At 44.9% G+C, this 15,312-nt stretch overlaps 1 protein-coding gene across 18 annotated transcripts in view; it reads left to right on the top strand.

The window, feature by feature from the left end:
• Positions 1 to 15,312, top strand: part of LOC100117977 (tropomodulin) — a 63,298-nt gene that overhangs the window by 13,496 nt on the left and 34,490 nt on the right. For 2 of the 18 annotated variants that reach the window (XM_031921765.2, XM_032597380.1), the window contains exons 1-2: positions 4,935 to 5,148; positions 5,763 to 6,202. The exons of 6 other annotated variants lie outside the window; for them this stretch is intronic. In XM_031921765.2, the coding sequence (XP_031777625.1) occupies positions 6,071 to 6,202 (132 nt within the window). In that variant the 5' untranslated portion in view covers positions 4,935 to 5,148; positions 5,763 to 6,070. Of the gene's footprint in view, positions 1 to 4,929; positions 5,234 to 5,762; positions 6,203 to 12,941; positions 13,110 to 15,312 lie in introns of those variants that run through there. 10 more of the 18 variants (XM_031921771.2, XM_032597399.1, XM_032597378.1 and 7 more) reach the window with 9 other exon arrangements.

The following is a 15,312-nucleotide window of genomic DNA, read 5'->3' as shown; positions in this document are numbered from 1 at the left end:
GTTCCCCTCGAAACAAAGAATTCAGGGTTGTAACACCGAGCCGATCGCCAAATTTCCACCTGAATCATCTGGAAAATTTCGTGCAATTAAGCGCGAAAAAGTTTATTTGTTTGCGCGCGCATTGGTGTTCAAAAATACCGCGGTCGCAAGCTCGATGATATTTCTGCCACCTGGCGGTAGATGCTCCAAGCGCCACGAGCTTGAGCGGGAAAACCGCGATTGCTCGCTGCTGCCATCTGAGCAGGTGGTTCCACTGAACCGGTAAGGCCGGGAGTGCTGGCGGGTAATGGAGAGAATTTCCTATACCTTACCTATATGCTTTAGTGCGACTGTAAATGAAAGAATATTAACACGCTAATTATAAGTTAAAAAAAATATTTTTCTCAAATAACACATGTATTTCACATTAACTCGCTAACTAAACAAAGCCCAGCCAGCAATCGGCTCCTTTGACCCCCTTCGAAATAACAGCTCAACCAGAGAGTCCCGATAAAGCTCGAAACGATCCAATCCAATCCATTGGCCCAGATCCACGTTCTCCAAGCGCTGTTATAACGTCGTCTCTGCGAGCAAATTCGACAACGGTCCAGCGGCGACTCGAGTTTAATTAGAAACAGGCTGAGGCGAACGGCGAACACAACGGACGCTAATTGCGACAATGCCTCATAGAGAGAGACGAGGCAGCCGCACGTTATTAATCGCTCCACGTGTCGGTCATGATTCTTCTCTGCGCAGCGGGGCGAGAAGCGTTTGCCAGAGTCCAAAGACTATGAGGTCTGGCCGAATGGAATAAGATCGGGAGTAGCTCGACGGGTAAACAATAAGCTTTTCCGAGGATTCGGTTACACTATACTGGCAGTAAGGAAAGAGTTTACGTACCGTGAATGATTTAATTTGGTTGAAATGCTTTGCTTCATATGGTTCTTGGTACAAGTGAACTCTTTTTTCATTGCACCATCCAGCGTCATACGTCATCCACGCGCTGTTTACCGGCTTCCTCGCCTAGATAATCCAAAACTCCTGTTTTGGTCGTAAACGCGTTGGACTTCAGCTGCTTTGCACTTTAAGATGTACACATTCGTCTCGGTTCAGCGCGACATTCGGACGTCTACCATAGCTTAGCTGAGCAGCGGAGCGTTGAACCGCCGGCTACTGCAGATAACAGCCAGGAAGACTTGCGAAACGTTACTCGAATTCGGAAAACCTTTTTTTAAAGATGCATTATATGCTAGACGACTAAATTCAAATCACCCAAGCTTCTCTAAAGCCCGAACTCATGATTTTGCGCGAAATTTCGAAAATCCAAAGCTCGAATCAATCTCCTCCGCGCAAGCCGTCGGCACTCTATCGTCCGGGGAAATTTGGATCGCGGAACTCAAAACACCGCTGGTCTGCTTTCGTTTTATTGGCGAGACAGAGTACGCGCGATAATCTTCGCTCGACGTGTGAGAAAAATTCGCGTAGAACCGCGGCGGTCAGCCAGAGGAATTTGCTCTAGCTTTCGCAATCGGCGAGTTTTCCTCGTCCATCGTATAGGAGCGTTGCGACTTTGATTTTCTTGTGGGTTTCGGTTTTGGATGTGCGGAGTTGAAATTATGCCCTCTGGGCTTTGCAAGCAGGAGATTGTTATTTATATACTTGTGTATCTGTAGCTGCAGCTTCCGGTGTTGGATTCTCGTTCGAAATAGATGTATGGCTCTATGTTTCGATGTCGGGTATACAACTTGAAATAATTTGCTTCTGAATTAATGTAATCACGCTCCTTACCTCACCGCCTGCGCATCAACAAACAAAATCAAAATTATAACCGCACCCGATTCCGCGAATTCCACCTCTTCGCCCCCTTGCTCCTCAACGAAATCCGCCTCGAATTCTGCGCATCATCCGCGTCCGCCAAATCTCCCCCGATTTGGCGAACTCTGTACCACTCGTCATCTCTCTCTCTCTCTCTCTCTGTGTCTCTCTCTATCTCATTCTTGGTTCCGCATTCCCTTACAAAATCCCCCTCCGCATCAGATAGAACAGAACAACTGCACTCCGCCGTTAATCACTGCAAGCTCGCTATCAGATCTTCCTCCTCCTCTGTCTTTCTCTTTCGAAAATTTGAGCTGTATAGCGCAGCGGCATTGTGGCGTGGGCGGCTAGAGCGCAGAGGCGATATTTCAAAGAGCGCGCGCGCGACAAAAAGTATATAGAAGAGCTCGATTATCTCGCGCTCGCTAGGCTGTCTTACATAAAGACGATGCCGAGGGGCAGTGTGCGCGTGCCAAATATTATTTCGGACGTTCCGAGAGAGGTGGAGAGAACGCTCTAAGAGCGTCGAACGGTCTGATGTATAGAACGAGTGCTGCTGCTGGGATGGGATGCTGATTTTTATTGTTCTTCTGATAAGAGTTGTATATGGATGACTTTTTTTTTTTGAAATGTGGTAGAGGAGCTGACTTTTGGTTTGACAGATTTTAGTACACGCGGTACGCCGCTAGGGGGCGTCTACTTCATAGTGTCCTATTATAATCTTATAAATAAATTATAATCTCGTCAACCTTGCGCTAAGCCATGGCCGCGTCGTCCTTTCCCTACATAAAAAATGATCTCGTTCAAAACATTGAAATCCAAAAGAGCTATTTCGATCGCCGCTTTCTTCCCGGCGTGAACTTCAATATTCCGAAAATAAACGCAACGCGCCGCGCGTGTTTTCGAAAATCGTTTGTCTTCGCGCTGACTGGGAGCATTTTTTCCGTTACGCAGAGAGATCCCCCGCGAAGCTTATTTTTAAAAGAAAAAATAGCTATTGATGGATCGATGACTATTATTTCCTTTTTCAAAGTCTCGCTGAGAAATGTCAACGTAAAAACCCTCCAAAGATGTATTCGGAAGATCGATTCTCTCGGAATCTCCCACACCTGCTTTGGAGATGTTCGCGATTCGCGCAAAGTATCACCGGAAAAGTCAACAAACAGAAAAGCAATGGAAATTCCCGGCCGCGGGCTTTTATGAAGGGGCGTGACTGTCCCGAAAGCTTAGGTCGTTTCTGTCAATGACTTATCGGAAGTGTGAGCGAATGAGTTTTCCACAAAAGCGAGATGGAAAGATGTTCCCAGAAAGTCTTATCTAGTAACGGTGTTCTAATATTTTTGTCTTAATTAAAATTATTCAGTTGACTTACTTTGGCTTAATTCAAAATAAATAAAGCTTTAACCAAAATTGCACACCACTACACTAGCATTAAAATTTCCTACAATGTATCATTAATCACCTCTATAATCTTCTTCGTTGTTATTTTTTTTTTCAACTCTATACAGTAGCGTAAACCCACAAATCATGGAATGCGAGTTGCAGTAGATTGCGGTCACGGTAATTACCTCAAGCTCGCTGTTCTTTGCAAAACCATGACTGGCAATATTTAGAATCTCGCGTTTAAACGCTGCTTATCCAATGAAATTCTGTTTGTTTTATGGGGTAACGTCTCCTCTTATACTCAAGTATACTTCAGTCATTAATGGTTGTAATAGTTTTTTCCATACTCGTCGTTAGAATATTTTCACCTTCACGATTTTGCGTACAAGCACATCTACGTTTTCAATAAAAAATTTTGCATCCTTTTCCTGCCTTTCCAAACAATTTTCCAAATAAGTAGTTTACAATCAAAGCAAACGTCCAATGATTTAAGAATCCCTCAATCATAATCTTAAAACAAAGTCCACAATCGACGGTAACACTTAGTCTAAAAATACCTCTCTATAAAGCCTCTCAACCTACGCCATCGCCCACAACATCTCTGCACACGCTTATTACATCTAGTATCCCGATGCTTCGCGATTCCCTCAATCCTCTTCGGTGTATTCGCTTTCTCTCTCTCTCTCTCTCTCTCTCTCTCTCTCTCTCTCTCTCTCTCTCTCTCAGTGCAGCATATACCTAAAAGCAACGCTCGCCGCATCAAGAATAGATCCGCGACAACTTCATCCCGAAATAATGTTGCGCCGCGTGCGCGTTTCCGCAAGCTTTCGAGAAAAAAACAATTTCAGTGCGAGCTTTGTGCGCGCTTAATCGTTTGTGATGCGCGCAGCAGCAGAGAGAGAGAGAGAGAGAGAGAGAGAGAGAGAGAGAGAGAGAGAGAGAGAGAGAGAGAGAGAGAGAGAGAGGGAGATACTCGGCGCGATTGTACCGACGAGCTTTTTTTGGGATTGTTAAGATCCTCTTGCCGAGATTGCAGCTGATGACGTGGGGGTGGATGGGTATAGCGAATGTTGGAAGAGCTTTCCTTCGTTTATGAAATAAAATGCTGAAAACTAGATCGTATCTCGGCTAGGTTCGTTAAGACGGTTGAGACGGCTTCAGTGTATATTTAGTAAATTTTAATTAGTAACATTGAGGACTTGAAAATAATCGACGATGCTTTTTGTCTGTTCCAGGTAATCAATCCGAAATCCATCAGAGTATGCCGATCTTGAGACACGCGCGAGACCGTAGTTTAAGAATGTATGGCATTTTTAAGAGAAAATACCCTCACAGGTACACCCATAGGTAATTACAAAAATGACGAATCATAACTGCTTTTGGCAAGCCCATCAGGTTCACATTCCACACGACTGGCGCCTTGACATGTCCATATGTTACAGTTTAACTCTCTGTCATACTGTGACAAATTGTGCCGATCAGTTCCTTCCCCCCTTCGAAAAAAAAAATCGAACATCTCTCTCAGCAGCGAAGTCAGCCAAACGCTGTATACAGTCAGTATATAGTACAGCGCATTGGTCAGACGTCAACGTTCGCTTCTATGCAACGTCGTCGACGACGGATTTTCGGCTCGACGCCGGGTGCGGCGCATCGTCGTCCTAATATTACACCACTCGCGCGTTGTGCGTGCCCTCCCTCACTCCGTATTTCTGGAAATTGGACCGGCGCGAGCTACTGCGTTGGCCTCCCCTCAGTCGCTCGCGCGGGCTTCGCCGTGTCGCTGCTGATGAAGCTTACCTTTCTTGCCGATTTTACCTAATTTTTTCGAGACGAACGAAACTTTTTTTTACCTGTTGGATTGAGACGAACGCGTTTAACGATCGAAGAGAATCGGTTCGCCGTGACGTGGCGCTAGTGTCGGTCGATCGGTTGGTTGGTGTTTGATCAAGCTCTTTGTGCTTCTTTGTGAAGGTTCGATCTTTTAGCGTTAACTGTTTGATCGTCGAGGAGATCGAGTGGTGCGTGGTTTGAAAGGATTCGAAGATGTGGGGTTAAGGTTAGGTTTGAGATCGTTAAAGATCGGTTCTATCAAAATTCAAATTACTTATATCAATCAAGGATACAGTGACATTTTTAAAAATATTTGCTCGGTACTCGAATGTGTTCTTGAAAATACCTCTTTTAATAGAAAACTCTCGGGTCGACTTCCAAGTAATAAAGTTTATATTTAACGTTTTTACTGTTATTTAAAGCTTTGCTCGCCTGTCACTCACGTATACCGGAACGAAATTCGACAAAATTACCCGCCTTATTTCACGCTCGAGTGCACATTGAATTATCAGAAAGTCAAAATTTAAAAATATACCGACTCGTCGCATCAAAATTCTACAAAAACTCTGACGCAAGAAACATATTTTCGCGTCGGCAAAAACAAGGATCTAGAAAATGTAGTAGACGTCAGGATAACGTAACGTAATAAGTACCAAATCCCACATCTTTGAATCTCTAAAAAAGATAGCCTCTCGAACCTTCGCAAAGAACTCGGAAAAGAGGGTGACAAGAGAAAAATTTCATCTTTCGCATAGCGAGGTGAAGAATCCTCTCTCAGAGACGACAACGACACAAGCGAAGAAGAACAAGCCAGATTTTGCGTGCGCGGATAGATGGTCGAGATGGACGGCTCCGGCGACGACGAGGCGGCCGCAACTGCCTGCATCAGCGTCGAGGATAATTTCGCCCTCTAGACTGTTGTTGTTTCAAGAAAGCGCTTGGATGAGCGTCAAGTGTACGCCTAATTCGCTCTCTCCGGTGCAGCAAGGCATTTTCGTTAGTAGACTCGAGATCATCGTTCATCGAGTGTACTTAGAATAATAATAATATAAATCGATTCAACATGGCGACAACGGAAGTCTTCCAAGACTGGGACTCTCCCCACGACAGCATAACCTCGATCTCGCGCAAGACGACGCGCAAGACCACCAAGACTACGAGCAGGCGAGAGATTTACGAGGACGACAACGATGAGGTAATTCGCTCGCGGATGTGCAAGCCTAGCTTTCTCTCCATACCATTATCGCACACGTGTATTATAATAGTGGCGTCCGAAACCAAATATAAACGTCGCCGGTGCGGATTATTGTAGCCCTACCCGGCCACCACCGCCGCTGCGACTGCAGTAGCGGATGATGATGCTGATGATGATGACGATGCGAGAGTAGCTTGAAATTTGAGCAGCCCGAGAACCGGCTTCTAGAGAGAGATTCTGTTCGAACGAGTTGGAGCGTCTCGAGAGAAAGAGCGCGCGAGGGGGTGATAATTAGAAAGTCGCGATGGAGAGCGAGAAATCGCGGTTGATATTTTTGAATCGGGTGCGATGTTTTCTAGGGAAATGGGCTGCGGTAAACAATTAAGTCTGAGGTAAACAACGAATTTTTTTTTAATTATTTATTTATTATTATTATTAATTATTTATTATGAATGATTTATTAATAACTTATTATGAAGGGGGACCACCAAGATCCCTGGCACTTAGGCTGTAAACCCATTGTACCACAATCATTTTTAATTATTTACTTTATTGCGAATTTACTTCAATGTAAGCTTCTTCAGTGGGGAAGTAGCAGTCCTTTTTCTAAAGATTCGCAGGATTTCAGTAAAATTGAATATTTATTTTATTTTAAAATATTGATGCACAAACTTACATTGCACTGCAAAGCCACCTTAGGCGAGAAGCAGGGGTCGATCGAGCAATATCTCATAACGTCATCGTCGAGTTTTTTGACTCCCTGCCGCTGTCCTTCAGCGCAGCAGATCTGCAAATCAAAAATGCTTTGAGCCACGTGGGATGTTACATCGAATTAAGTGGACCGTAAAACTTGTGTATTTACCAGCAAAGTTAAATAAAGCACAAGGACGAGAACCGCCGGAAAAATTGATCGAAACATAGCTGCCGACTGGCAAACTGTAACGTGAAGTTGAAATGCGCAAAAAATCGTGTAATCGGCGACTTTTATCACGTATGCCCGACCGAGTGATATGCGAAAGTCGTGAGTCGTAAACAATAGAGGAAATCACGAGTTCACCAGGAAGACATGCGAATTTTATTTTTATTTTACTATTACTATCGTAGATAAAAACCGACGATTAAAAAATCATGCGGTGTTTTTGGTATATTTACAGCCAAACGCCTCTCTATTTCAAAACCACTCAATAAATCATACTACGCACACATACCTAATTCACCTCGGAATCGCTTCTCCCCGCATAAATCACAGCGCTGGGAGGGACGTGAAAAAAGTGCGAGTAATTCTCGCAAATGAGCCAGTTACCCGTCGCTCTGGCGAAATAAAAGCTCATCTCGCGCGTGGTGTCCTTTCGAAACAAGCGGAAGCTTTTAGCGTATAACGCAAAATTTACGCGCTGCAGAAAAGTGCACATGGAAAAGCGTCAGCCTCGATCTTTTATCTTCTCTAGGACACATGCCAAGCCTCAAGGTCAGCCTCGTTTCTACTGTCTGGGGGGAGAGAGAAGCATGGCTAATCGGCACGATGAGTTATGCGTCGAGCTTTTTTCTGCTTCTGGGGGTGTACGATGAGAAAATTCGTTGGATTTTTCGATGCTGATACTCTGCCGTCGGATGTGAGGCAGCAGGTTATGCGGAGAGAATTGTACATTGTTTTGACGAAAATAGCTTCGCGTCCCGATTGCCAATGGGAGACTGTCCGGTTCGAGAGAGAAAAAACCGTCTCGCGAGAGAATTAATTTAGCGCGTATTTTTGTTAGACTTATTTCGAGCGAAGCCATTCGTTTTATGCACAATCCGAACAGGTTCCCGAGGATAAATTTAAAATGTCGAAAAGAAATTTGTCATTTATTTTTCACTGATTGTACACGTAAAAGATGAGATTGCTTATTTGACTTGTGATTTTCGGTTTGCTGTGCCCGCCTCATTAGCAGTATTATATTATATAGATCGAGAACGAACAAACTCGATGATCCATTGTCATCCGTCTTTTGGTGTGCTCTATCGTATTGGCCGTACACAAAAATATCCGACAAAACCGGCGCCGATCGATCGTGACCTTGACAGTTTATTCTCTTTTTTTTGTTCGTGTCCGCCGGGAAATTCGTTTTTCCAGTTGGTTGCGTAGGACATTCGCGGGTCGTTGGTTGACCTTTGATCGGGAAACCTTTTGTTTATACTCGTTGTGTGATCTCGTATCCGCAAAGCGTCTTCTTAGTACTGACTGTTTACTGAGAATTACGGGGATTCAGAGGCTGTATGGATCAGATTTTCAAATTAATTTTCCCTAGTTTTTCGGGTACGAGGTCGGGGACCCCTGACCTTCGGTTCTAGAGTGTGAAAATCCGGCTTGGAAAATGCGCGGAATTGCGAAAACCATTAATCTTGATGCTCGAAATATGGGAGGTTATGTTGTATTTTTCCGTCTTCTTGCGTCGATGTTGCGCTAACGCCTTGAGCATTACCTTTTTTAGAAACTTCTGATAAAATCGCGATCTGAACGGCTAATCTGTAGCTAAAAGGTTAATGATAACGTTTCCTCCGTATCGACTCGAAATTTTTCGAGACACTTCGACACGGCTAAGATATCGTTGAAGACCTTTTCAGAAGTTTCCAGTTAGTCGAGCGTTTGAAGTGCCAGTCCCGCGTCCAGTCGTAAAATCAATTTACGATATCCCACCCAAAACAACGCTAGAGGTCGCTGACACCGCGCGTCGATCGTCCAATAATCGCGCGCGCGCAATCGTTAACTTATAAAACAATCCCACATGTAGGTCGCGCAGAGCTCCGTAATAGCGCTGAATAAACAACCGCGCACGTGTCAATGCGTACTAACAGCGTCTAACAGCTGGGCGCGAGTTTAAATTTAAATTTTCGAATGCGGGAATTCGCGAGACGCACTCGAGCTATAACGCCGCTGGAAATTTCGAAAATAGAACACGACGCCCGAGGCTATGCGGATCGAAAATCGATGCCACGGAGTTTTAGATCTCATATATACTCCACAGCGCGGAATAACTCGTGCGTGCAAGTGGTGGAGAAAAAGGCGCGAAAATTTGAAATTCAAATCGCTCGAGCATTGTTGTCTCTGCATCGCTAATCTCACGCACTATTCGCGCGAATTAAAGTTTCTGTACAGACAATGCAAGAGCACGCGAGAGTAGGCGAATTTTACTCTCGCGCGCCTTGAGTGCGCGGTATCTCCTGGTATACTTATGTACACAATAATACGCGCGTTCGAGGTTTGACTTTCTAACCGAATCGCTTATAGAAGCGTCTGTGCTCGTGTGTGTCATTCTATATAACGAGAGAGAGAGAGAGAGAGAGAGAGAGAGAGAGAGAGAGAGAGAGAGAGAACTTCCTGCGTGTATAATAGGTACAGCGTTTCACACGAGTCTTGTTTACTTATCTAATTGGACCAGACTCGGAGACTCGATTTCGTTCGTTAATTGTTCCTGACTCCGTACACACTAGACCGTATTAGGCTGAGAGCGCAGGTTTCACTCTTTTGACAGAGAGAGAGAGAGAGAGAGAGAGAGAGAGAGAGAGAGAGAGAGAGAGAGAGAGAGAGAGAGAGAGAAGAGAGAGAGAGAGAGAGAGAGAGAGAGAGAGAGAGAGAGAGAAGAGAGAGAGAGAGAGAGAGAAGAGAGAGAGAAGAGAGAGAGAGAGAGAGGAGAGAGAAGAGAGAGAGAGAGAGAGAGAGAGAGAGAGAGAGAGAGAGAAGAGAGAGAGAGAGAGAGAGAGGAGAGAGAGAGAGAGAGAGAGAGAGAGAGGAGAGAGAGAGAGAGAAGAGAGAAGAGAAGAGGAGAGAGAGAGAGAAGAGAGAGAGAGAGAGAGAGAGGAGAGAGAGAGAGAGGAGAGAGAAGAGAGAGGAGAAGAGAAGAGAGAGAGAGAGAAGAGAGAGGAGAGAGAGAAGAGAGAGAGAGAGAGAGAGAGAGAGGAGAGAGAGAGAGAGGAAGGAGAGAGAGAGAGAGAAGAGAAGAGAGAAAGAGAGAAGAGAGGAGAAGAGAGAGAGAGAGAGAGAGAGAGAGAGAGAGAGAGAGAGAGAGAGAGAGAGAGAGAAGAGAAGAGAGGAGAGAGAGAGAGAGAGAGAGAGAGAGAGAGAGAGAGAGAGAGAGAGAGAGAGAGAGAGAGAGAGAGAGAGAGAGAGAGAGAGAGAGAGAGAGAGAGAGAGAGAGAGAGAGAGAGAGAGAGAGAGAGAGAGAGAGAGAGAGAGAGAGAGAGAGAGAGAGAGAGAGAGAGAGAGAGAGAGAGAGAGAGAGAGAGAGAGAGAGAGAGAGAGAGAGAGAGAGAGAAAGAGACTTTTACTCCGATGATTATTCAATCAGACGCTGTGAACACAGTAAAAAAGAAAGCAAAAGCTCTCGTGTCAATCGATGGCTCGCGCCTGTAATAATAATAACGTAAGTCCCTTAAAGCGAGCGGTGCACTTTACGTGCTGTTACATCGTGTAGCCAGCGTCGTTCAGTTCGCCGCGCGGCTAAATTCGTATACAGCCGGCGCAGATGACTCGCGCCGTCAGCCGCTAATTATAGTGGGCCCTCGCGCACGTGCGACCCGGTGCACGTAGAGACGAATTTTTCCGGATAAAAAAAAAAATCGCGACGGCGGCGACGACTGCATTGCCATGAATTTTGAGTGGAGTGAGGTAAGGCTTGGTTATGATCGCGATTAGTTTGGGAAAAAGGCTGCAGCATCGGCGAAATACGAAGTCGCGAGGCGATTGGAATTTACCGATCACACGGTATATGACGCTCGACGGATGGGTTGATGGCGAAAAAGGAGGGAACGCGCGGCCTTGTTCCAATCGCGAGTCGCTAGTAGAGAGATCGTCTAATCGGCCATAACTGCTCGATGCGGTGAACTCGAATGCGAAATAATTTTCTAAATCGATCCGTTCTTTAATTTTAAAACGTATGGAGTGGCTGTTTAAAGCCACGGAAAGAAATTCAAATTTCTCCAGCCCAATTCGTAGTAACGCGTAAAAAAAGGTCTCTCTCGCTTTAAAAGTTTTGTTGACACTGTTCGAAGCGACTCTCTGACGTAATCGTTTGACACGTCGCTGACTTCACGCGACGAAGGTCGTCACGCAGCTTATACGCGAGCCCGACTCTTTTATTTCTCTCGCGCAAATTGGCCGCGGTGGTATATGGAGGACGACGTTCGTTCGTATTAAATCGAGTTACATCGAGTGTTGGGATCGAGTGCGAGGCGAGGAGTCGTTAATTGCCGCGTCTGGTTAGGATCGATTCGCGGGTGTGGACTGCACCTGCGGCTGCTCTAGATCTGTTTTGCTTGTGGGATGTCTGGTTCCTTTTTTCTTCGTTTATCAAAGTCGTGAGCGTGGATTATTTGTGTTTTAGAAAATATTGTTTATTGCTCGACCGCCGTAATTGAAGAAATTGATAAAAAAAAAAGAAACGTTGAAAAGGGAACGACGATAGCGTATATCTCCTCGCTGCATGTGGGTCTCGAGCATAAAAGAACCGCTGCGAAGTCGATTAGCTTAGATTAGTCGAGCAAGGCTCGGTGTGTACGTGTGTGTGGATACATATTCACGAGTCACACGCTGATACAGTTTCCAGATAGCGATTGGCAAATTTATGCCGGTCGTCCGGCTGAAATGCTCTCTCTCTCTTTCCACACGTCGTAAACAATCGGTTTTTCTAATTCAAACGAGGTCTCGCTATTAATAGGTATATACCTATAACTTTCACCCCGCGTCGAAATAAAAAAATCCGATGAATCAAGACGAAATCATTCGTTATACACGCCGCATAAGAGTCTTTCTGACGTGTGCGCGCACGCGCGTATAAAAGGGTTTGCGAAACAATGGTATACGCGCTGTCACTCCGCGGGTACTTTTTTCTTTTCGTAAATTTCGCAAACTCTCTCTCTCTTGTGATTTTATCTCCTAATAGACGGCGCTTTATACAATGAGTGTACGACGAGAGTGAAGGCGTAGGTATCTATAGGATAGGTATATCTTTGTGTTGTGGATACAGTGGTGAACGTGTGTCACGGGGTCATTGACCCCGATTTGTTGTTACAATAGGATGCAGAGGATTTAATGATGTTTGGAATTTAAATTTGGCGCGTTGGATGGAATTTGTTTGTGGCAGGTTGTTGCAGTGTCAGACTTGTTACTTCGCATTGTCAATATGAATACTCATCGCTGATGACAAGCAGGATCGATTACAACACGACTTTTTCTCTGCCTTAAGCTGTACAAAATCCTTTAGAAGAATAGCCAGCTTTAATCTTGATTTGCCACATTTTCATTAAAAAAAAATTAGCCAAGTGTTTGCGAACCGTGTCCGTGATGGTTACTATTCTCACAAGGACTATAAACAGTACAAATAATGCACTTCCTCTCATTAAAAACCGACTCTTCAACAAATCTCACCAGTCCTTCCACCGAATATAAGAAAAAAAAAACGAAACAAAGCACTGCACTCTCTCTCCCCCCCACACACCTCAACCCTTGCGAAATTTCCCAGCAAAGAAAGGGCCCCCCCTGCACAAAGAGACCTCCTCCTTCATCAGCACTCGAGCACGTATAAAACGTACCTACACACGCGTCTCTCTATCTCTCTCTGTATATAAAGGAATAAAAAAAAAGAGGCGAGACGCTCGAGAGCACGTGGAGTGAAAGTACACTGCCTCACCGACACGCACACATACACACAGCTTTATCGTGACGGTAGAAGGAGGAGGCAGTCGCCGGAGGTGCATGAGCCGCAGTTGTGTTTAGCGCCGCTCGTCAGCAGGACAGCAGCTCCGTATACTCTCAGTTCTCTCGTCTCTATACGCGATCCTCTCTGAAATATATAGTTTTTGATTCTGGTGCTGTGTATCGTACGACTACAGTGTTCCATACCGTATTCCGGAGACGTCGGCGCGCTTTGAGGTGAGTCTCTCGATATTACACTCTTCGTTATATGCATCGCCTTGTAGGGTCTTCGCGAGCGGACACCTTTTTAGGTGTGAAATCAGCTCGTCCTTGATTTCGTGCTTATTATCCCTGGCTTTCGGATTCTATGCGCGGAAGAAAAACCATTACTTTTAAAAAGTCGTACCGATAACGCAACACACCGCACGGCTTATCGCTGAAATCACTGCCGCTGATTAAATATCGAGCGACGGATTAAAAAAGCGCTTTGCGTAATCCTCGAGTCGAGCAAAAAAGACCTCCAAAACAATCTCCCTGCAGCTAGCCTCGATCCTCTCCGTTTATGTGCTCTCCGCATAATGTACTTATATACACGTCCGGAGTGCGCTACTCCGCTCGGGTCATCGACTGCCGCCGGCGTAAATATATATATTTTCATACGCGGCACGCGACCCGTCGCGTATGTGCACATGCCGATCTGTGTATCCGTATGTATATATCTGTATAGGCTGCGATGGGTTACGCGTTGCGCAATGGTCGCCGGAAGTGCTCGCGGTTGCGCTGATCGTAATTGGATCGAGGTTTGCATTGATTTGTTGTTGGGGCAGGTTTTATTCCGTTGCGGCTTAATTTGCGATAAGGATTATGCGGTATGATTTGATGATTGTTCTCTGTGGAGTTAATTTTTTCAGACGATTCGTTGGATTTTCAATTACATTAATATCGCGTAAATTGAAATTATGATTTCGATAAGGATAAAGTTACTTGGCGAACAATGCAATTAACGGCCGGCGATCATGCGATACTCTCGTAATAATCATAATATATTGGTAACAATAGTCTAGATATCCGTTCTCGCCGTGGCTATCAACTTGATTGAAAAATATAAAACTTAATTATCCAAGGCTACAGTATAGCTCTTATAAACTTTAACTAAGCACAACAATTTTAAAAAATCTCAAAAACTACGCAGCAATTTATGCCTTAATGCGACCACCACAAATCCACACGTTCCACTTCTCACCTCATTCTCAGCTCATCAAAAGCAAAAACATAACCGCCGAACTTGCCGCCTCGATAGATCGATGCCGTGCGAAAGGGCTCAGGAGGACCGTTACATTAAGTATATTACACGTCCGTTCGTTCGCGGGTCTATTAGACGCGACACGCTGACCCGGAAAACTCTTGTTCTCCGCGCGACGTTGCGTCGCGGTCACGCTCCGGTGGGATCGGCAAGACGAGCCGTTGGCTTTCCTGCTTCCTTCGCCTATACGCTCAGTCGTAATCGTTGCTCTTGGAGAAATGGTTTCCGCTTTACTGGCTTCGAGTGAAGTTATTTTTTTCAGTTTGAGGATTTTGAAGTGAGAGAATCGTTCTTGGAATTTTTTAAAATTTGTAATTTCTTGGATTCTCGGATGAAAAGGCTTGAAATTATGGAGACCCGCAAAACAATAACAGCAGCCAATAGTTCCATCTAAACTCTTACTACCGTGACTCTAATTAGCCAATCAGGAGCAATTTCTCGAGAGCAATAACGAAATGACGCTCGCGCCAGCCAATAAATCCTCGTTAATTGGCTCATCTCGGACCAATTATCAAAATCTCCAACGAAAATAATACTCCGCTAATTTCGTACATTTACACCCAACAACCACCGCTTCCTGCGCGCGTTATTATCCACTTTTCTTTCTTTCAATGGTTTATTAACAACTTTTCTCGCGGTTTCCGCTATACTTTCACAGTCGCCTGATCTACATCTACATGTACATATCTCGAGACGCAATGGTATACAGTTTTTTCTGACCGCCTTAGAGGATTTTCAAAAAAAAGTATATAATCGTCCTTTTCAGCCTGGAAAGCGAGCGGTTGATCTCCTTCCACGTAAATATTCCGTTTGAGCAACCGGACTATCTCTGCAGTACTAGGATAGATACTCTCTGAAGTAATTTTCGACCACCATTGTTCCGACTGCGGAAATTTGTACTTCACGCTCCGCGAGTTTCGCCTTTCGCTGCTAAGACACTTTTGGTTTTTTTCTCTCTACCTTTTCTCATTTCCATCGGGAAGAATCGCAATTTTCGCTACCGCGGTTTTGCTCCTTCACCGCGAGCAAGAAAGTTCTCCGGCTCGCGTTCGTATTATTATGGCCGGCAAACTATACACTTTTCTTTTCTATTTTTCACACGAGCGACGTTGAATACGGCTCGATGTTTATCTCTCT

The sequence above is a fragment of the Nasonia vitripennis genome, chromosome 1, assembly GCF_009193385.2.
Source record: "Nasonia vitripennis strain AsymCx chromosome 1, Nvit_psr_1.1, whole genome shotgun sequence".
Lineage (NCBI taxonomy): Eukaryota > Metazoa > Arthropoda > Insecta > Hymenoptera > Pteromalidae > Nasonia > Nasonia vitripennis.
This window is presented reverse-complemented; position numbering and strand designations above follow the sequence as displayed.